The sequence below is a fragment of the Trachurus japonicus genome, chromosome 14 (assembly GCF_045865225.1).
Source record: "Trachurus japonicus isolate A0001 chromosome 14, Traja_1.0".
Lineage (NCBI taxonomy): Eukaryota > Metazoa > Chordata > Actinopteri > Carangiformes > Carangidae > Trachurus > Trachurus japonicus.
In genome coordinates, this window is record NC_140920.1 from 20,179,675 (window position 1) to 20,203,891 (window position 24,217).

General features: G+C 42.6%; 1 protein-coding gene across 2 annotated transcripts in view; it reads right to left on the reverse strand.

Annotated features, from left to right (window-relative positions):
• doc2b (double C2-like domains, beta) overlaps window positions 1-23,743 on the reverse strand; it is a 112,943-nt gene extending 89,200 nt beyond the window's left edge. The window contains exon 1 of one of the 2 annotated variants that reach the window (XM_085798287.1): window positions 23,076-23,743. In XM_085798287.1, the coding sequence (XP_085654413.1) occupies window positions 23,076-23,406 (331 nt within the window). In that variant the 5' untranslated portion in view covers window positions 23,407-23,743. The remainder of the gene's footprint in view (window positions 1-23,075) is intronic. The other variant, XM_085798286.1, reaches the window with a different exon arrangement.
• Window positions 23,744-24,217: the final 474 nt, after the last annotated feature.

Consider the following 24,217-nt stretch of genomic DNA (forward strand, 5'->3'; position numbering starts at 1 on the left):
CCTCTGCAGCAGAGCATGTGGCTCCGTAGGATGAAGCAAGCTACTTGACTGAGCTGCAGTGACGCCTTGATGTTTAATTATATTCACAATTAGCTGGTTTCAATCAAGAGTTCAATATTTATATTTACAGATGAGTATTTAACTGGTTAGTTGGGAAGAGAATGGAGGAAGCTGACCACAGAGTAGCAGAGGTTGGCAAAGATAATTAGGGATGCAAAGTACTAACATTTTAAGATAATAGAATGTTTTTCTCAATACAGAGGTTGTTTAATTTTCAACAGTGAGCCATTATCTGTGTTGTGTCATTTTCATTTTTGATCTCAATTCTACAGACAAGACAAATGAAAGCCATGAATTAAGACATAAACAACAAACGCGAATAATCTATAACAATCTATCATGGTTCTAAGGTCATTTAATTTGAGGGCATTTAATTTTAGACTTTTTCTGAGTCACACACCAGCACAACAACAGCACACTGATGGCAGTCTTACAGCCACACTAATGATAACACTAATGCTACAGCAACACTGTGCAGAAATGAATGATGAGTGCTATATGTTAATATGTTAACGCTGTAAAAATGACAAAATGAAGGATATTTATGTGGATCAAACTCAGCTTTTGAATACAGCGTTGATGGACACTTTTGGCTCAAAACAGAAAAAAACAGAAAATACAGAACTAGTAACGAAATAGGGAAATGATGAATAGATTTGAAAAGATTGGTGGATGGATCAGAAGGTTACACCCCGCCTTTCCGAAGCCCCGCCTTTCCGACAATAGACTTCCATTCATCGTAATAGCGGGGTTTTCTATTTTTTCTAAAGACCCCGCTACTCCGAAAAGGCCAGTGGGGGAAACCCCCCCACTCCGAACGGACAGACGGACCTAATCAGAAAGGAACCAGAGGCTGTGCAGTGCGCAGTGCGCAGTGATCCTTTTTTCCTTTTTGGGGTCAAACGGATCATGTGCATAATTAACTGCAAAACAAGCAAATACTTCATATTAATGACATAATGTTCATTATGCTTCTAGCCTGTCTAGCCTCTACCTGGTCTTTTTACTAAACTTAACCAACTCCTTTCTTCATTGCCTAAGCCCAACCAAAGCATCTCCCTCAGTCAGCTGTCAGCACGAGCGGCGGCTGCTGCAGCCTCGCGCCCCTGTGAGCTCAAGCCGGGTTCAGCCGTGCTCGAGCGGAGCAGGGGGGGAGAAAAAGAAAAAAAAGGGTATTTCTATTACTGTGTGGGAGATCTCCAACAACGGAGTCGGGGAGAAAGCAAGTGGGACAGATCTGCCCAGTCCCTGAGCAGCGCACGTTTCACAGACAAGCCACAAAGCAGAATGTAAACAACGTCACGCGGTTCAGCACCTTGGACAGCTGCGGGGGGGAGGAGGGGGTGTCGGAGTAGCGGTGTTTCGAAGTGGGGGTATTTCGGAACAGCGGGGTGTCGAAGTGGAGGTGTGTCGGAATGGAGAGCTGTCCCCGGATCAGAAGTAGCCTTCATGTTCGGAAACTGTTTGTTGCTTCTTGGTAGGGATTAAGGATTTAATTTCATCATATCTCTCAAGAGCCTCAGTTTCTTCCATCAATAACAATGTTTAAACAGTTAACGAGCTGTGTTCGTCCGTCACTTCAGCGGCCGTAATGACAGCCGTGTAGCCAGGACATTTACTCAGCTGTAGCTAATTGATTTTAATCCTGTGAGTTAGCCAAAACAAAAAATGAAACTCTCAGCTGTTGTCTGGGTAATGTGCTCTCAGGATGCTGATGTCCATGCTCGCTACACTAAGTCAAAGATGGCTTCCCCACATGAGAACGAGAACATTAAGATGCATGAAAAAGAGAGTGCACTCAGATTTAAGTTAGTCACATGAAGGAGTAATTCTTAATCCAAAAAAAGCAATCCAACCAACTGATCACTGATTATTTGTGATTATCTCAATTTAACAGTTTAAGCGTATTTTCTTTTTGTTTTAAATCTATTGTATCTCCAGGTCCAGGAGCAGTTTTGCTTATTAACATTAACAACATGTTGTCTGGTAAAAACTGGTTTTGAGCGTGTGATAAAGACAGATTTGATTTATTATTGAAGGGTCGTGTCAGGTTTAATATAATCACCAATATCCCATGCCCCCTGTACACGTATGCTGTGTGAGCGGCAGAGCCCCAGACGCTCATGACAGTGAAGTGTTGGTAATGATTTATGTGTGATGCTCACCTGACGCATTGTATTATTTTTCTTCTAGATGGTAGCATCCTGAAACACTTCAAGATTCTTAATACAAAGCCAATGAGCAGAGCCCACTACTTCTTTTGTTTCACTCAGAGCTTGCCCAAGGCTGAAGCTTAGTAGCTGACAAGCCAGCAAATTACATACACAATTACAACACAATTCTCACGTGAAAACCTTGCATCTTCAAAAATGTCAACTATTCCAAAGCCTGGAGGTAATTAAGAAAAAAAACAAAAACTGAGGAGCGTGAAAACAAAAGATGCAAGGTTTTTTTCTTTTTACAGACTAATCAAATGTGAAGTCCTGTCTGCATGTACTTTATGGCAATGTATTAGTCTCTGTCAATCAGACAGACTATTCAGAGAAAAGCAGATGAGGATGAAAACAACAGCTTTGCTTCATGGGAGGAAGAGAGTTAGCCTGGCTCTCGCCAGACCCTTGTAGTTCCGCAAAGCTACGCCAGAGGCGCTACGCTCAGCTTCGCACAAGGGTCTGGACTCGAGGCCAATGCAAACTTCTTCCCCGGAGCAAAAAATAATGAACCAATCAGGATCGCCGGGCGGGACTTTCTGAGGTGTGACGTAGCGCTGAAGCGACTGTTTGAGTCAAACAACAATGGCGGCTCGCAGTGAGTGGCTGAAGTAGCACGTCATTCAAGATAACGGACAAGTGGTTTATCCAATCACATACAAGATTTTTTTTACAAGGCCCCGCCTTCTGAAATGAATCGCCTATGGAGCAGTCCCAGACCCTTGTGCGGAGCTCAGCGTAGCTTTGCGGAACTACAAGGGTCTGGCGAGAGTCAGGCTAGAAGAGAGTGTCATTCATGTAGAAAGGCCAGAAGGTAAGTGTTCCTGAAGGTCCTCATTTTGAGAAGCACAGTGCATCTAACCTGATAAGAAAACCCAATAATATCCTCTTGAGCCCCGGATCTCCCCCTGATGTACAGTATTTACAGCAGTGTTAGTGGAAGCACACACCAATTCAGACACACGCCCGACCAGTTTGGCATCGATATCTTTAGAAACACTTGGACTTTGACGATTAGAGCCGGTGGGTTTGAACAATGCTTGACCTTGTGTTGATAATGACGGACTCACATGTTGGTGAAGCAGGGTGGAAGAGGACATTACCACTGCAAATGTACACCAACCAGCACACAGTGGTTCTCTGAGAGCTGTTATGAAAAGCAACTCCTCTGGCGTTGTGCTCTCCAGGGAACCTCTGAGTGTATTTCAGGTTGCACAGTTTAGGAGAAATTAGATTTATGTTTGGAATAATAACACCCCATATAACTCCCACAGGCATGTCAGTCAACTGATGGACGGAGAGTGAAGCTTTGATGTTCTGGTGATACAATATAAAAATGTCACAAAATCAACAATCGGTGCACTTCGATGTTTGGGGATCATGAAAGTCTGCACTAATTCTCATGGCAATCTATCCAAACAAATGTTGAGATGTGGACCAACTGACAGGTCAGCATCCATAGAAGAAAAACATATTGATAGTTGAAATTCAAGGACAATGTGCTTTTACTTTACTTTTTGAATGTTCGGGTGGGGGGGTATCTGAGTAGTGAAATGGCACTCGGATGCCGCCCAAGCCGAGCGAGTACTCGGGAATCGGCTACAGCCCCAAGTCCTCCAGAACATTTTCTGACGTTTAAAATGATCTGCAGTCAGATTTGCAGAGGGGTCCAGGTTATGTTTTTTAACTAAGAGGGCATCCTGATGCCTGAGGGGATGTAAACATGACTTTCTTGGTTTGTGCCATGCCCAGGGCCTGATTACATGACCCCCTCCTCCTTTTACTCTTCTATCTCATAATGTTCCCTGTCTCTCCACATGGTGAGGTATCACAAAAAAAAGAAGCTAAAATGCCACACACCATAAAAAAAAAAATCTTGAAACTCAGTGAGGCCCAACGAAGAACAGATTGGGTATAGATTGTAGAAGAGTGTGCAGTTTCTACTTGAAGAATCCACCCACCCCGGTCATATTGACCATAAACTGTGCACCAGTAACGACAGATAACACAGGTTGTATGATAGCACCTTCATTGATAAAAACCCATGAAATAAACACAACGCACGAGCTGTGAGACAAAGTCGCAGCATACGACATTCATACACATGTGAACCCTGCCAGAGCATTTAGAACTTGGGCTTCATCACAGGGTGCAGTCAAGCAAGACAAGTCAGGTGCACACTGTGAAATGTTCATTCAGTCTTTTCATGTTCCTGCCTCGATGCCAGAAGATTTGTTCTCAGATTTTCTCCACATTCCCTCCCTCCCTCCGTCCTGACACCTTCTGTTATGCTGGCACCACTTTCTAATAAGTTAAGATTAAAAGATTAGTTTTTAGGCAGATAAAAAAATAAGTCATTTATAAGATTAATAAGAGTAATGGGGTGAAGGGTTATGGGCAATCTCTTCAGATGGTGAATTTTAAATAACTCCAGTCATTAATAAAGACTTTAAGTCTTGTTTTCAGATAAAGCCTCAAATTTTCTATGGCTAAAGACTCAGTAAATCATTAATAAACGGTAATGAACATGAAGTCAGCAGATGAACTTGTTCTAAAAATTACCAGAATGAAGTATAAAATAAAATAATCTAATAAATTAGATAAGCAAGTTAATAGACAGGTTTCTCATACAAATACAAATGTTGTAACAGCCATGCTAGTAAGGCAACATCAGATTAAAGATCAATATCTCACATCAAACTGGAAGACTGGCTAGGTCTTGTCTTAGCTGTTCAATTGCCATCGTCATTGTCATTCATTAACATTCATTTCAATAATTTACATATTTTCACAAATGTAACTAGTTACCTGGGCAGTGAACTGGAATATCAAACAAATAGAAATATGGATTTCAGAATTTCAGCAGTGCCAGAAATTAAATCTATCATATTAAGCAAAAAAAAAAAAAACAGGCATTTAAAATTACTTACTTTTCCAGGCAATCACACTAACATTTGATCAAACAAAGAGGAGCCCCGGTGTACTTGTGCCACGTAAGTTCGCTTTCATTTTAAATGTCATGCAGCCCAGGTGACTTTATTCAGCCTGAAGCCCCTCTTGTACCCAAGCCTCAGGTAGTGAGGCAGCCCTATCATCAGGTTCAGTTACACCTTTGACAGGTGGGCTGACTGGAATACCACAGGACCGCATGTACGTCCGATACCTAATCATTAAATTCCTGAGTCAGAGAGGCCATAAAGGTCATGTGGGCAGGTCAAAGAACACGATCTAATCCATCCTTGGACCGAGGAAATCATTTCATGTCTCTCCACCCTGGCCTTTATCAGCCTCCCTAAAACAGAGATAACTGTGAAAAATTTAGACTGTGTTTTGTTTTTATCTTTCTGTTATCTGCACTAGGTTTGACTGTTGACCATACACCATGTTGATACGGTATACACTGTTTCCTGACAGCCTTTCTTTCTTTTTTCAACACACATGTTGAAACTGAAAAACACCCCTGCTCTGGCATGAATGAAAGTGAAACTGGATTCCTGCAGAGGACCCTGAAAGGCCTTGACACTGCAGTCAAATAGCTGTATGGCACCATTGTGCTACTTTGGGACCTTATGTGGTGTTTGATGTAAATGCATCTCCGAAGGGATCTAGGGGCAGCTTACCAAGGTGTTGCCGACTCATTAGAGCCAGCAGGATCCGATCAAACTGCACTCGGATCTATACAAATGGAGCTTTTCAGGGAAACCGCAATCTCTACAGCAGGAGTGCAGGGAGGGAGGGTTGACCTTTGATGAGGGATGGTAAAATGCTGTTCCACAACAAAGCTACACTGCGAGGCACACTGAATCTTTGAACAGACTATTAGAGTGCCATTTTCTATAACATGTTACAGTTCCAGCAGAGGGGAAAAAAAGTGTATAGAATAATATAGTAAGAACGTCTGCTGAAAAAGACAAGCATGTTTTCTTTTGTGTTTCAGTTTACAATTGATTGGAGAGGACCTTTAACAGCATGTTTACAATGGTCTTATTTAACTTAATTTGATCAAATTAAATGTCAGTATTTCAATGACTGTTCAGCAATTTCTTCAATTCAGAAAACTCCAATGTTTAGACCTAAATGTCACTAGTAAAGCAGCAGCTTAGAATACCCTCAGAATAAGGGATGGGTAGTAAAAATACATTTTTATGATTAAGAATAACTTATATTTTTCATATGATCCCTGCTGCTTTACTAAAGAGAAATTTGGCAGCTTGACTTTGCTTGAATTTGCCACTTTTACAACCTTCCACTACTGCGCTCACATCTCTGGTCACTGCTCAAGTGTTTCCCTGCTATTCCAGCTCACTGTTTCCACCTTCACAAAAAAGCCAAGTTGGGAGCTGCTTAAACTGCTATCTTAGCAGAGTCAATGGAGGGGGACTGAAAAGGGATATGCATGGTGAAATATCTGCTGATCGACAAAAACTACTAGCTTTCTGCAGCAGTAGTTGTATGGGTGAAAGGCTCTTACTGCTAGTGAAAGAAGTTGTACAGTAGGCTACTGTATGGGCTGAAGGTACCTCATCATGACTGCCCCATTTTTCTACAAACATGTAGAATCATTTATAAGACGTTCACACAAGAAAAATAACAGCATTGATATCAATCAGTTGAATTAATATTGATATCACTTAAGTGACAGCTCAGCCGTTACCAAAGGAACAGAGGTCAGGTGACAATATTTTAGAGCAACAAAGCCCAAAGAGGGAGGATACTAGTGGATAGTGGATACGTGGGTCAACAGTCCCATGATCACAAACCTTCCTGAACATTAAAGGGATACTTCACCCAAAATCGAGAATTCACCAATTTTCCACTCACTGTCATGCCAAGGAAGGGTTCAGAGAACTTTCAGAGTCTCCGAACCCTTGGCATGACCGTGAGTAGAAAATTGGTGAATTACTGATTTTGGGTTAAGTATGCCTTTAACTGAATGATTATTATTGTTACCATGAGGTTAAGCTTTAATGAAGAACTTTTTGTTTTAACCCAAAGGTGATCTTTCCTGTGACCGTACTAAAAAGCACTGTCACACCATAATACTGTTTCATTTCTCAATTGTAATGGCTATGGAAGGCACAGACACATGGTGGTGTCCTAGGGTGTCAGATCAGAAATAGGTGTCAGTTTTAATGGTTATGAGGAACATATTTTCTCTTTGAATCTGGAGGATTTGTTCCATGAACGTTCTTCACATCTGTGCTTTAATTGCACATGACAACTTGACATCTCTCTAATGGCTGCATTAGGAGAATTTCAGCACTTAAGTACCTGGGACACCGCGCTGACCACCACCATACTTTGTACAATCTGACAGCCTGTGAGTAATTTATTCTTTCATGTTTTTCGGTTGGGTTGTTCAGCTTGGATGGCTGTAGTTATGCAGGATTAGTGAGAGCTAGCCATCTGCTGCTAAGTGATGGGGTAACAACAACATGTATGCACAAAACACAAAAATAGAAACTACAGGGCCATAACAGACACATAACCGTGAACACAATATTTCTGAGGGACTGTCGATACGAATCTGTTGGCAAACAAAGGTGCACTTGCTCAATGCAGGGTTGATTCAGTACTTTACCCTGAGTGAGAACACAGATGATTCAAAACACCCAAGCAGCACTTATCACACTTCATGTTCTCGCAATCAGCTACTTCCCGTGCGTCAGAGCACACCGCATCGAGCCAAAGTCTGATTTACTTCCAAGGCAAAAATCAGATGGTTGGTATGGGCTGCACACATGCTGCATCTACCAGTTACATGTTGTACCTGCCATTTGGGTGCATTTGGTGATGATATGTCTTCATTTCTTTAGACAATTACACAATTGAACATTTGCTAAAAGAAGGTCTGTATCCAACGTCTGTGGTTTTTCTTTCTCCTAATGTGACTAGAGGAAGTGGAGAATACCCTGGATAGGCATTGTGACTGATATTGATTTCTGTTGATGCTGTTTTGCTGTAACCTGTGTAGATTCTATCCACTAATGGCAGAGCTTGAAAGAGCTGGACACTAAGGGCAACTAAAAGAAATCCTTTCCTTTTTCTTTTCTTTTTAAACAAATAGCATTTACACAAATCTCTAATCCAACTCTGTTAAATAAAGAAGTTTACATGAGAGAAAACAGGGGTTTGTCTAGCAACATTGAGATAGTAATCATACTGCAACTATTTTTATGAAATGAAAAAATATGGCTAAGAGTTTTCCCATCCTGTTTGACACACTTACTGTATACAGTACTGTACATATTTTTAACTTTCTGTCAGTTTCCCCGCCTACAGTACGAGGCAGCATTCCCATTTCCACTTTGGCTCTCTTTCCTGTAAATACTCCTCTAGTCCTCTGGTAGGCGAGTAGGACTCTGATATTTGAAAAACTGCAGCAAGCAGTGATATTTCTTTGGCAGAAAGTTTTTTCACTTTTAGCCACACAGAAGTCTGAGCAGTCAACCCACTCTTCACGGGTAAAAAAAAATAAAATAAACTAGCCACTGCTGAACACTGAGGGTTTTCTAAGCTCTCGTGATCAATAACTGCTATGAAGAAAAACTACTCACTCAAGGCAGGATGAGATACTTTGTGCTTACTTACTTCTGTTGTGCTTTGGTGAACACTGCAGGTTTAAGACAAACAACTCAGAATAAACTAGGAGACATCATGAGTCAGAACACACATGGAAAGATAAGAGGCTGCAGGGAGTCATACCTTTGAAACTCACAGCATCAGTTCTTGGATGGTGCAACGAATCTGCCTTATGAATTATTGTTTGGAGCGCTATGTGGGATTTATGTGTTGCTGTTCTACTCAGTAAGGTACAGATTTGTTGCCGATGGGATGAGAACAAATTGCTAATCCAGCAGAGATACAGTAAACAAGGAGCTGGAGGCTTTTTTCCTCTTGATATGTTGGAATTTACTTCTAAGTAGTGGTAGAAAGTGCATCTACCCAAGTGTGGTACATCAGTACAATATTTTGAGATACCTGGAGTTGAGTATTTCTATTTTGTGCTACTTCTACGTCACCTTTTTTGAAGTGGGATATGCTGTTGGTTTTACTTCACAAAGTTTGGTGCCTGTGGCGATTTCCCTGCCCCACACATGAGTAGTGATGCTTTTACATTAAGCAGCATTGGTTGGTTTGCAAGAACAAAGGGTGAAACCAATGGTGGAAAAACCATGGAATCGTCAATGACAAGTTTCTGGTGGTCAAATAAAAAGAAACTTAGCGCTCAGTCTGAAAAAGACAGTAACTGACAGAGGACAAAAAAGGATATCGCTTTACTGCATTTGTAGAAAATATTTGGAGTGGGCTATAACTACTTCTGCTATTTACTCTACTCTGCTGTGGCAATGTATCCACAGTGTTTGTGTAATGACTCTCACTGCCAGGAGAGGGAAACAAGTGTTCGTCCTGCAGATTTAAGGATAATACAGGAACAAGGGACTAATTTGCTTTGCCAAATACATTTTGGAGGACACTCAGTCGCTGCCTGGATTACATTTCCAATCATAACAGTGAGACATTGTTATACTGCACAGACGCTGGAGGTCACGATGGACGGTCCTCTGAGAACCCCCCGTCTACCTGATGTATCTCACTTTGTTCTTTGTCTCCGATTCCTGTCAAAACATGGCCCGTGGACGATCCAACTCACTTGGATGGAGAACAATAGTTACATTGTAAGCGTCCGATCTGTATCACAGTGGTTCTCCCGCACAAGAAAGGGGAAAAAAGCTCAGTGTAACAACACCTGGCTTCATCTGAGGAAGGGAGGCCTTTTACAGCTAAATGCCGGAAAGTAGCTTAAAATGACTGGATGTTTTTTTGGGTTTTTTTTTTTTACAAATATCTAATGTGTTGTGCTGTGATCAGATACAAGAATGATTATTTTCTTAGAATTACAGCACAATTGTGAGTCTTTATCCGTTTGATTGGTTGTTGCCGTCAACAATAGTGCTATTATTGGCAGATGAACGTGGGTGTGTTGAGTGTGATGTTTTCACGCAGCACCCCCTCCCCAAACACTACATCTACTACATATATGTTCCGTCAAACAACCACGCAGCGTTACAGCAGATCAACTTCAAAGATGGGATTGTACAGTCAAGAATGAAGAGAAGATTTACATTTTAAAGTGTTATTGATGTGTTTTTTAATGACACACACTCAAGTTGACTGCTTCTGCAGATGCACGGGAGAATAGAACACGCTATTTAAATACTATGCTTCATTATCACATTAAACCTGATGGTGCATAAAGGAAGCCAGCGCTGCGGCAGGCAGACACCTGCAGGTGTCTCTGAGAATCAAAAGGGAGCAGTGGCCAGTAGTGCGCAGTTGCTATTCATAAACTTCAATCCATCCCTCCTCACTCTGAAGAGTTCAAGACAAGACAATAAAGAAGAATATACAGGATATAAGAAGGGTGAGTGTGTGAATATAAAGCAGCAGTCAGAACTAATAGTCCTACAGTCATATACCTAATCTTTAGAGAAGATTGCTCTCAGTGGGATTTGAATGGGTTTTTTACAAGTAAGAATATATAGGCACTGAAAGGTAAATGCTTCTCTAGTCTTATCAGCCACTCATCACCGCCCTTCTTTTAACCACTCACTCATCGCTGTGTGAACTTATCACTGGTGACCTAAGGACAGGGAGCACGGAGTCTCAAATCATTTCCCAGCATGCATGGGGATGAAAAAGCAATGTGGTGAAGGTGGGCACAGGGCCTCCCATCGCATATTTATAGGGGTGTAACGATACATGTATTTGTACTGAACAGTTCTGGTACAGGTCGTTCAGTTCGGTACAGGGCTGTGCACGGGTGCGTTCCCGGAACGGAAGTTGCGTGTGTTCACTGTCCGCCTACAGCTACATACACGTGCAGCCCGTTTACAGTTTAGCGGAAATCAGAGCTTGAAGACCCTCCCAAATCCGTTTTTTTTTTCTTTTCGTCATAAAACACACATGGTGCTACAAGGTGATCGGTGCTCAGATGGAGGTTAGATCTTATGTTGACAGCTCGGTCAGCTGGTTCACAAAAATAAACAACAAGCATGTTTTGCATTTTGTTCCCATATCGTACCAAAAATGAACCGAACCGTGACCTCAAAACCTACGTACCGAACCATGATTTTTGTGTATCGTTACACCCCTACATATTTATGATCTAAAAGTACATGTTTGTATGAGCTGATCAGGGTAAACTTTTAATAGTGAGCAGGAACATTAGCTTGTAGCTTGGTGTGAAATTACAGTAATTGGATATAAATAATCTTTTTTTTTCTGTTGATATGAAGTAGTTACAACTCCTCTTCATTTCCCTTCTCACCCAAAGTGGAGGTTTAATGCATCCCAGCATTTACCGATACAAGTGGACTTACTTGAGAAAATGTCATTTTTTTGGCCCTCTTGAGTTTTTACAGACCTGTGATTTCCCAAAAAGATGACTCAAGCTCTATTGCTCTTTGAGGGTTTGAGTCATGGATCTTTATGTAAGCTTCTCTAAGTGATGATATTTTGATGAAATTCATTGGTGGTACAGCGTGCATATGAAATGTGCTCTTAATGCTCAACATGACAATTAAATATCTGTGTCTCATTTATAATTCTGTGGCATTAGTTTCACCATCATCTTTCAAATGAAGAATTCATTCAAAACAGCTGTTGGGGATTTGTATGGTCTGATTTAACCTTACCAAGTCTTTCATGTCATAATACACTAATATCTGTCCTCTGTTTAATTCAGGGTCCCATTATTACTTTGACTTTCAGGAAAATACTTTCAACAGTCACCACCTGAAGCTGAGAACAGAAGAGTCCATCCAGACCAAGGCATCTTAACAGATCTGTATTACTGCATAAATGATGTTACCTAACCCCTGAATTTTACTGTAGCAGTAGCACTACCAAATGCCAAAACCTTAACTATCACAGAAGATATCAATTATCCGATGGGCACTAAATTAATTAGTTTATTCATGCTCTGCTGTTGATGAACAATTCCTTGTTTGCACATTTCACAAGCTTTCCTCTCCACTACCTTCAGGCCAAAACACCAACTGAGTGCACAACACATTATATTTTCCTAATTTCAAGGGCATCACATAGCTTCAGTTCAAATGCAGCTTTTCTCTAAAACGTTTGACGCTGTAATCACAACATTTGACATAGTGACTTTAAACATACCACAAAAAAACAAACAAAAAAAGATATGCAAACGGAAATTCAATTTCTTTGCTGAGCTGGAGCATTATAAAGTCTCAGAGGCAGATTCACTGATATACAATATCCACGCTCCCAAAGAGAAAAATACTTTGATTTAAATGATTCCATGGTGTTTCCTCTTTGACTTCAATGACAATTTGTCCTCTGACCCTGACTCTGCTCTGCCCCGCTCGTCCTGTTCAAATTTTAAATAAATTACCATGAAAATATAATTTCTTCTTTGGTGACCATATGTGATTAGAGATTACATACATAATCTTTGAGCCAGCAGTTATCTGGAGATCATCTGGGAAGACAGACAGCCACCACCCCAAGGAAATGAAATCTACTTTAGCAGACAATAAAGTACACGATACACCTACACAAAGAAATCTTCCTGCGTGGCCGGTATTAGTCCAGGTGAGCTCAGCAAGCATTTCCAACCCAACACTTCACTCTGGGTCCAGACAGTGCAGCCTGTGGTCTGCCTACAGCAGAGCTGTGTTGTTGTACAACTCATTGAGTTGTCACTTCTGTGAATGGAGTTACTGACAGACCAACATGGTACTGTAAGTGTGTCTTCCAAGAGTCCAAAGAAGCAAAGCAGTGACCTCTTATCGATCCAGCAGAGGCGGGTGCAGAAGCTGTGAAAGAACATGAGTTCAGCATGTTCTTAGAGTATAAACTCAGACAGAGTAAAGACAGGAGGCATCTGTAGCCAAGTAAGCAATACAAGTGTTGCCCTCTTCTGTGCACAGAGCCCAACCACCGGCCCATTGAGAAAAGCTGTTTTTTTTTCTTTTCTTTGACACTACAGATACACAAAAGACTCCACAACTTTAAATGTCACAAAAAGGCAAATGGTAGAATAACTGTAAAATTGATCTTAAGATCAAGATAACACTTATTGACAATTCAAGTCTTTAAATTAGGTCCCGTAGCCCTGTTATCAGGAGTCAATCCTGAATACTCAAAACTGCTGCAGCTGGAGCATTTGCGGGTGTACTATCGACCATCTGGTAGAGTCATTAGTGCTAGCTCAATAAAGTGCTTGATTTATTGTTGCTATTAACTAAAAACATGTCTTTGGGTTAAGGACTATGTATGTAAACGCAGATTAAGAATGCAGGCACCCCTGGGCACAAGACCTTGGAGGTCCACTCTCCACATGCATGCAAGCTTGGTATTAATTATAAGTTCTCAGTGGCGGCTACTATCAGCTGGAAGCACCTGTAGCTTATACAGGATTTACAATGACAGGCTACAGCCAACGGTCACAACCCAAAGGCCCATATCCACACCAGTAGATACATTCATGCTGGATTTACACCACACGATTGCAACAATACACTACTGGGTGAGCACTGCAGCAGTAACAACATCAACCTACTAGCCTCCAGGGTGTAGCTGAGTGGCACACAAGCACATACTGCCCCACTTCTATCAGCACATAGCTGTGCTTATTCCTCCATCTAACGCACACACACAGTGAACAATTCATACTGCTTTGCATTGATGAAATAACAAATATCTGATATCAGTAAACTGCACTACACAGAATTTCAGCCATATCTCACATAAAAAATTAAAAAAAAAAAAAAAAAAATAGCCAGATAGAGCAAATATCGTCCATTAGTTCTCATTGTATAAACATAATACCTTGAAGTTGAACTTAACAGGGCTCCAGACTGCCCCTAAAATTTGAGACAATGTGAGTAAATTGTTCATGTAGCCTATTTGGACATGTGCAACCAGTAATTTATTTTCAACTCTGGTGAAACGTGGAAGGGGCGACTCAAAGAATCTGTAATCTGTCATTACAGGTGTCAGGCCAACGTGTGTGAAGATCATGAATGATAAGGAAATGTGAATACTTGCTTAGTGTGTGCACCCCTACATTTTATGCTTATGCTCCTAGATTGTAAGGGGCCACCGTGTTCCTAGTAAAAAAAAAAAAAAAAAAGTTCATCTGGAGCTAAATACTGTGAATATAAGAGCCAGTCTTCATCTTCTCTGTTATGTTTACTCCCCCACAACATCAGTGCAGAGGAGGTGCGACTCTACTGACAGTAATGACACAGGGTGCACGTTGTTTGTAATTCTCGCTATATGTGGGGAAATGGGTGGAAAATAACCTACTTCGGTGAAGTGGAGCTGAGGGTGGCGCAGTTCAACAGGTGGCTGCGGCCCTCGGTCTGGTCCATGTCGACAGCTGCTGCTGCTGCGTCACCAGCGTCCTCCTCTTTTACCTTAGCAACGTTAGCGTCTAGCCACTAGCATGCTAGCTAGTGTAACCTCGACCTCCGCTCCGAAACAACTTGAGATTCTCCAATATCCTTGTCCAGTCCTTTTCTTTATCGCTCCACTGCTCCACTGTTTGATTCCCGTGTTGTTTCAAGAAGCTCTTTGTCTTCCAGCGGGTCGGGCTTTGCCGCTAAATTTCCTGACTAACGATGTGACCTCTCACCTGCCTCGTCATCATCTAGCCTACAGACAAGACACAGCTGTTTCTATCAACATCCTGATTGTTTGTACTTTTTCAATTGTGAAAAAAAGATTTTCATTGAGAAAAAAAGACAGTCATAATTTGTATTATTTACAAAAAAAATAACAACAACCTTATTTTCAATTTGATCATATTTCAAGGCAGTTAATTTGACTTGATTAAAAAAAAACACACAATCATGAATCCATAGGCTTATATTCTTAAATTTCAGCTACAATCTCTGAAATTATCATTATGGAAAATATGATTAATATTTTTAGCAAACTGTGTGCAATTGATTAATCCAACTCCAATATTCACTCTCCTTTTAGTTTTGTTTTGGTTTCACCCATGTCCCAAATAAAAAGAAACATCAACTTAAGAGTTTGATTTTCTCTAACTTTGCACAGACGGGGTAGCATACAACGGTTTTATCACTCCATAGGCTACTGCCACCACAATTGAAACTGACTCCAGCTCAGCTATACTTTATGTAAGTCTGGTATTAGAAATCACCAAATATCCACAGATCCTCATCCAGCCAAGCATTCACTCTTTTGAATGAATTTTGCAATTTTTAAGGCTCCAGCAGCTGCTAGTGTCAGAGTGGTAGTGGTGGGCAAATTGCTTCAGCGTAATTTTAGCAAAGTTATTCCAAATCTTATGAATCATAGAACAATAAATAGCCTATAGTGTAGCCTACGAAACCAGGTTACAAGTTTACAGTGACACTCTGAGGACCCCAAGCAAAAGAGCCCATCAAAGAAACCCACCAACATGTAGACTAACAGACAATTTTGAGATGTCCCCTCACATGCAGACAACAGTTCGGCTAGACACTCGCTACAGCACATATCATCAAACTGTATAGTGTCTTAGTGGGAGGTTTAAGGGGGTTTATAGTTGTCATAGTAAAACAGACCGATATAAGGGGCTGTTGGCGGCCTCTTCTCTATGGGGACCCCAAGCAATTGTCAGGCTTGCCTCTCCTGATGGTGCGCCTCTGATCATGGTCTCATCTGAGCACAGTCTCATTACACAGCAGACAGCATACTCAGAGATAGAAGAGGCTAAAAATCTAATAGTGGTTAACTGAGCTCTCTATGGACAGAGTGCCCACTCTATGCAGCTGTGGGTAAGTTAGTTAAGTTTTGATTCATCACTTGGTGTGGGCAGAGAAATGATCAGACACCGGGATTTAATTTGAGCAAATGGATTGTCTATGTCTTCTCGGGAGTGTGGGTAGGGGGACACTTTTAGATTTAAGCTGGTTAAAAGCAGTTGGATTTCTCAATTGAAAAAAAAGAAAGAAGGAAAGAAAACACTAAAGCTTTTAAGAGCTCATATCACTTACAGTACAATGTTTAAACATACTCCGTCGATGTGTGGATGCAAAGTGTGACAAACTAGAGGCAAACAAAATTTCTCCGCTGATGACATCCACAGACGCCAAATGGATCTGTGTAATAGCTGGCATTATCATTACATAATGTGCTTAGTGAGGATGAGGGGCGGGCAGCAGTAGCAGAGTTAGCATCTGATGAAGCAGAACTGCTGCTAACTTAAATGCTCGATGGCTCCTGTTGAGAGACAGCACCAGCTATAATAACCCATAATGTGAACTGACTGACAATCTGGTACGCTTGTGCTGGGTTAGTCACAGGAAAACATGGGACACTACAGTGAGTCATTACTACTGCATGACAGCTTGCAGATAGACTCTTAATAGGATTCTACTGTGCTGGGCATGGCAGCGCTGAAATCACTCTTTACATTGAACTGAGTATTATGAGGCTCAGGGGATGTTTTCAAGTGGATTGATGCAGCTTTCTGCTTTGCGAAGGTCTGAAAATGGCTTTTGGTCTTGATAGGTAACAGATGGCTCCACAATACATTTCTTTCTCTTCTGCCCTTACAGGAATACACAGAGATTTTAGGAGATTGTCCCACTGGTCAGATATCACCATCATTTGCACATTACTGCTAAAGTGTTTGCTAATAGCTGCTTTGGGAGAACTGTTATTCACCTGAAGCAGCATTGGCATATTCTGTTTGGAAAATGCCCTTTATCTCTGCACAGTCCACTGAGGATGTCAGCATGGAGTATCGTCATGATTGAGTCTGGTGTCTCTGATTTACTCATGCGAGTCTTGCATTTATCTAACTGAGAAAAGACAAAAGATACACCAATAATCCTCGCATTCGGAGTGTAAATTGGGATGGTGCACGGGGAATATTAAATTATTCTTCCCCCACAGCCGACAGACTTGCTGCCATTTCTTTACTTGACGTTATCAGGGTTTTTGGGGATAGGTGTTTAACTCTGGGCCACAGAGAAAATTCCTGCTGGCTTAGAAAGAAACCGACTCCAGCTTGCCTTTGGCCTCATTACAAAGATTCCCTGTTTGTTTTAGAGTCAATTTTATCATTCATTTAATTAACTAAAATGCCTCACTGAACTTCATATTAAAATCCTGTGTGCAGACCTGTGAGGTTTGAAGGGTGCACACAGGCACACACAGTGCTGTACAAATGTTTTAGGCACTTTGCATGGAGTTAATTTGCAAACATACAGCCAGAGTCATAAAGGACTATATTCAGCACCAAGAGGGACAAGGAGTGCTGCAACAGATGGTCCGGCCCTCACAGAGACCTGATCTCTACATCACAGAGTCAGCCTGGGATTACATGAAGCCACAGAGAGACAGCCCAAATCCACAGTAGGACTCTGCCTACCTGCCAAGCACCTTGAAAACAGAGAGTGGAGCTGCTGTAAAGGCAAAATGTGATCACAGCATTTCTATCTCAATCTGATTCCTGTTGTGTTTACTTTACTACTTCTAATATAATATTATATAATAGCCTATTGCATACAAGTTACACACAATACTGTAGGTTACATTATGCATGTATACTACACATGTATATTATATTATATTATATTATATTATGTTATGTTATGTTATGTTATGTTATGTTATGTTATGTTATGTTATGTTATGTTATGCTATGTTATGTTATATTATATTATATTATTCCCATTACAAACATTGCAGACATGAGTATTGTATTGCAAGCCAGTTGAGCTTCATCACATCTGTGGTTCTGCACATCTCTGTTGATTCGTTTCTCTTTGTGACCTCTACTCCTCTGTGTTGACTCATTGTGTCTGTGTGTGACATAAACATATTGCCATGATTTTCCACACATACCAAATGATAATGTTTAATGTCTGCTCTCTTTCCATTAGGAGCTCATATGCTGCGGTGCTGGGCTGTCTGTCAGCTCTTGCTGGTAGCCAGCTTTAACCCCAACACCATGCACATTTCCAACAGTGTATATGACTGTAGTGTCTACATCCATTTTTTCCCTATCTTGCATGACTCACAATCTCAGAAGATGTCAGCAAACATCTGAGAACTAAATATAGATTTTAGTTACTTTTTCTGACACATCATTTTGCCTTGTTTTACTCTCCCCCCTCCTGCTCTGACTGCATCTCACCAGTTGACAACTACAAGCAAACACTGTAGCTCGAGACTTGTGCTGAGGAGACAGCAGTAGACCTGTGTGTGCATACATTACCAACCCCCTGGCCCCCCTGCTTTCCACCAACCCATCCTGCACTACCCTGTCAACAGATACAGCTCTGAGGCTTATCTCTCAAAAAACACAACAGCCTGCTCTGTCATGTGGGTCACACCGGCTGTTTTCCCTGGTCCCCGGCGGGGATGTGGCCCTCTACACCCACCGTAAACAACCACTAATTGATGTGGCAGAGATCCGGATGTCCAATTGGGTTTGATTACCTCTCTCGCAGGGGAGCAGGGACACTTGGTGGGTGATGCACTTTTCCGTTTCAATTAAACTCAAGATTTAGTCACAATGAATCAGATAATGCTGCCGTTATGCAGATTAACCAGCAGGTTCTTAGCAAGGATTGAGATGTCCCTGTGAGATTTGGTTCATGAGGGAGTACACTGCCACACCGCTCCACCCCCCCTCCAGAGGACGCATGCAGATACTGGATCAAGTCCCGCAGGACCATGAGCAGCCAATTTGGGGCAGCGCTGGTTCTTTTAAATCACAAACAACAGGAAGCACAGAGTTCCTTCCTCTTACATTTCACACAGCAACAGAGTGAAAGTTAAATCTATCCTCCTCGTTTTTGGAAAGTCACAGTTTGCTGCGCTTCCAGCAGGGAAAAATGACTTTACCACTTTGTACAAGGCCAAGAATTATCAGATCAACCTCACAACAAATGTGATAAAACTTTATTACACATGCTAAGCTGATAAGGCAGGAGTAAGCGGTTAGAAATTCCACCATTCATTATTGTTGTCCTTATAAGCCTGTTGCCGTCCAGCGGAGGCTGTTTCTCTGCTAAAAACTGATAGGACTTGTTACCGGCTTTCGTACTGAGCCTTTCCTCAAACAACCTTGGTTTCAGCTGTCCTTCAGAAAATCTTTCAACACTGCTTAGAAATTATATATAAAGCACAAACTCCAATACTTGTTGCATATTCTGCAACTTATTTATCATTATACATTTTTTAAATGCCTTCAAGTTAGAGAAATGTTCTTTGCTTTACAAGGTCTTTGGCATCAAAGTGTTTTCAGATAATAAAGAATTAAGATGATTCTGAATTCTCAAGTTAGAGTTTCTCTCCCTAATCAAAATCGCACACTCAAACACAATGAGATAATCTGTCTGTGTGCGACCCGGTCCATTGAGTCTGTTTGTACAAAGAATCATTTCTCAGTGGATGACTGTGAGTCTTTGGTGCCGAATGACGAGCTCTGAGATTGACAGTGAAACCTCACGATTGCTGGCGATATGTGAGTTATTACCTATACATAAGTGATAAAACTACATTGCACCTGTGCTGGGAGTGTTCCTGGATGAAGTCCTTGTTTTCACCACAGAAAAAACAATACAAAAAACAAAACAAAACACAAGACATCTCGAGCCAGGAATGTACTGTAAAGTGTTTCACCTGTAGAGTGTTAAGTGCATGTACTGTATCTGAAATCTTTTCTCAAACCATGACTCATGCCCTACTGCAGAGTATTTTGTTTATACCTGTTGTGTTTCTCCTTCCATGGCAGCAGCAGCAGCAGCAGGAGCAGCTTGGGATTATTTGGGAATGTTGCATCAGACCCAAACAGCCACTTGTTATTCATTTTTACATTCATTTATAGTGTAGTGCCTCCTCCTCCAGCGTTGCATGGTGAGCCCGGTGATAACCACACAGTCCACTCAGACATTGGATAACCCATGTGTTTTTTTTTTGTTGTTTTTTTGATTAATTGCTATCCTAATTACCTTGACAACACTTTTCTTTTCCTTGGAAGTGGAGTTGGAATTGTAATTATCCTTCATCACTGATGACTCCTCAAGTGTTTGTAAAATCATTAAGATGATGCTGCGGCAGATGTTTGAGTCTAATTGCCTTATTAGCAGGGAGGATGGAGAGAAGCTGTGGTCTGACACTTAGACAAACCTGCACTGATCCACAACTGACAACTTAAAAACAAGCAAGTCGGGAACTATTTGACAAAGCCACAGAAAATACCAAAACATCCCATAACCTGTTGCCTATATCCAACCACGGCTATTTCATGCGTGACTGGGATATGGGAGGGTTAGGGTTAGGGTTAGGGTGTAAATGAAACCAAGAGCCTTTAAAGATGGATTAAACCCAAAGACAGAGTCTATCCAGATGTTTTGAAGATCTACATCTGTCTTTAGTTGCATGTCTAATCTCTTCACATGATATCTAAAGGCAAAGGACCTCATATCTGTCCTGAATGGCTCCACTCGGAGGTGGAGTTAAGAACCCTTGTAGACTCTGTGAATGGGCGAGGTTGCACAGTTTTGCGTAAAAGCCTCCTCACAGCTAATCGTAGCCTGGCACTTTGTTGAACGTACAAAAAAGTGTCTTACTTCTTCACCTTTCTGCACCTCAAGTCTTTGAAAATAGAATGCAATGGGCTGCACTTATGTAGCACCTTTCTACCTAAATAGACAAAGCACTCTCTCATTCACCTATGTCAGTCACCCATCTGCATGCAAGGTGCTGGCCTGCCCATCAGGAGCAACCTGCTGGTGGGAAGAAGCCTGACATTTGTACATTTGACAGGAGTAGCCAGGATCAAACCAACAAACGTGTGACTAATGGACTGGCCCTCTGATAGACAGCAGCCCTTGTCTACACTGAAGTTATCTCTCGTATGCTCAGCCGCACATTAGAGCTACACATGGAAACCACTTCCTGTGATTTCAATGCTGGTGGTCACGTAGAAGGTGGGGCGTGAATCTCTGTTTCATATTGTCTTCTTTTAAAAAAAAACAAAGATGGATTCCTTATCGGGCCCACAGATGCACATATGTAGCTGGTTCTGAGGCAATAAATAACATTTAAAGTACCAGCCTGGACAGAAGTGCCAGAGTAAGTATATGTTTCCAGTTGCTGTAAACAAAGGCATGAAAAGCTTCAGAAAGTCGAATCCCAGAGCAAAAGTCAAGTGTATCACAAATGGAGGGCTGCTGTTGCAAAGCGGGAGGACGCGTGTCACCATCTATTTTCCCCCTGGGAGTGAAATCCTGGTTCCCTGGCAGAGGTCATAGAGCAACATCTGCCAGGCCCGACCTGCCTCCCCTGCTCTCTACCATCCCCCCTCCTGCCTGTCCAGTTCTGGATTAGAGATGGCCCTAACCCCCCCGCCTCCCCCCTCTCTCTCTCTCTCCCTCTCCCTCCACATGCCACTCTGCATGGATTAAGTCTTAGAGAAGCTGCGCTGCTGTCACACATTAACCTGCAATCACAAGTCTCTTGTGTGGGGAGCACATGCGAGGCAGTTAGACCGGTACAGAAACACACTGTGTGGCGTTTGCGCTGTTTTCCTGCGCAGAGAGAAAGCAACATGTTACTCAGAGTGAGCTGAGTCCAGCATGAACCAGATGGTTTCTTTACTGATTTATCAGCCAGATCATGAGGTGTGTTTTAAAGAGGGGGGGAAATGATGCAGGTATAGCAGCAGCTTTCATTCTGGCACCAAATTTGTTTGAGTTCTGGTGCAGAGACGTATCATGTGTCTGTGAAGATGTTTGCTGGCTCTGACAGTGGTTTCACGGTAATATAGACATCTTCACCCAGCTCCGAGATATGGAACTGCTCTAATAGCTGTTCTGCATCCCATTAATTCCCATTATGATTCAGCCACTCAAATGTGGTGGATTTAAGGAGTGACATTCAGAAAAGGCTTTTCTCAAAGGAGCCACCCCTCTGTGATGGAGATATGAGCACACACATATCTTTATGCTTTGGAAAAAAACACACTACGCTCACACACAGTTGGAACTTGCCTGTCTTGTTTCTCGCCGGTACAGTATGTGGACGAGCTTACAGATGCAGACAGACTCTGCTGAGTGCAAAACTGCGACTAATGTGAAGCTTCATCAACAAGCGGCGAGTGATTCAACTCATTTAGAGCGATCGACAGTATAGAGCGAGCAACCGGCAGACACCGGAGGGGGGGGTATGAAAAATGCACACATGCACCCTCCTTGGATAGACACATTGCAATCGTTTGTTTCAGTAAAATCACCCGTATCATCCTTTCAGTTGGAAAAGGAGAGGAGAATGAGAGAGGGAGGGAAGGGAGAGGAGAGGAGAAGAAGCAGTATCCTTTGCAGCAGCAACAGTTGGCTGTCTGTCGACTGAGCGGCAAAGAGTTAGCTGCAGCACAGAGACACACATGGGGGACGCACAACATGCAGACACACACTTACACAGAGAGAGAGAGAGAGAGAAGGACACACACAGACAGACACACCAGGCAAATGGAAATAGAAAGAGATGGACGGAGGAGCAGAGAGAAGAAAAGGTGACAGATAAAGCCACAAAGCCACACGGCTGGAGGGATGCCTGGCAACCGGTGGCAAAAAATGGAGATGCAGTAATAAGAGAAAGGGAGAGGGAGAGGAAGAACTAAAAGGGATAGACACACAGAAGTAGACATGATGGAAAACACCGAGGTAAACAGAAGGATGGAGGCAACAAAAAAAGGAGGAGAGGAGGTGTGGGGGGGGGGGGGGGATCATCACTCACTTGAGTCGTCTGAGTCGTATCCCTCCACATCAGGCTCCTCGTCCCTCCTGGTGGCCTGTGAGGAGGCGGAGGCTCCGGCACAAGCCCGGTCTGGGTTGTCCTCATTGGGGCGGTCGCTTTCACCAGTGGCGGTGGCCGAGGAGGTGGAGAGGGCAGAGCGCAGGGACCCGGCGTGGCCCGCTTGGTGGGGCGCAGCAGGGGGGAGGCCCCGTGGATACCGGGGGAAGTAGTCGGAGATCTGCTTGATGGGCTGGATGGGGCCGGGGCACACATCAATGGCCATGTGCTCCTGGATGCTGATGGTGGGTTTCTCGCCTTTGCGTTGTGTCATGCATGCGGTCCAGCCCGGAGCCTACTCCCAAAACCAAAAAAACGGAGAAAAGAAAAAAAAAAAAGAAGATAAACAGACCCACCCCCCCTTGTACTCCTCTTCCTCTTCTTCTTCTTCTTCTTCTTGCTTCTCTAGAAGAGGTGTTTGTTGTCCTGGGTGGGCGTTGGGGTCCAGGTGATCTTTGGATGTCACCACTCTGGTCTACATGGAGATCTGGAGGCTGCTGCTGCTGCTGTTGATGCTGCTGTTGCTGCTGCTGTTGTTGCTGCTGCTGCGGTGGCGTCTTCCAGTGCTGTCCTCAGACCCAGACCATGCTGTCTGACAGCCTCACACACTCTACTACCTACCCTCCTGCTCTCTCCTCTTCCTATACCCCCACACTCTGCCCACGTCTGTGCTGCCTATCTGAGAGAGAGAGAGAGAGAGAGAGCAGAGAGAGTGGTGTGTGTGAGTGTGTGAGAGAGAGAGAGTGTGTGTGTGTGTGTGTGTGTGTGTGTGTGTGTGTGTGTGAGGGAGAGGGAAGGGATTAGAGAGGACGGGGGGGAGGGATCAGCTGATGTCACTGCCTAGCAACTGAGTGGTAAACAGGAACCGTCGGCTGAGGTGCTTAATTATGATATTAACCCCATCCATCTGTCAGTGGGAGGGAAGATCCAGCACGGCGCCAGACTCACGCACGTAGAAATGTGTGTGTATGTGTACCTGTGGTATGATAACCTGGACAATGAGCCATGAACTGATGCTTTGTGACTCATGTCCAGGATGTTTTTGTACTGCAATGACTCCTTCAGACTCTTTCACCTGAACATTT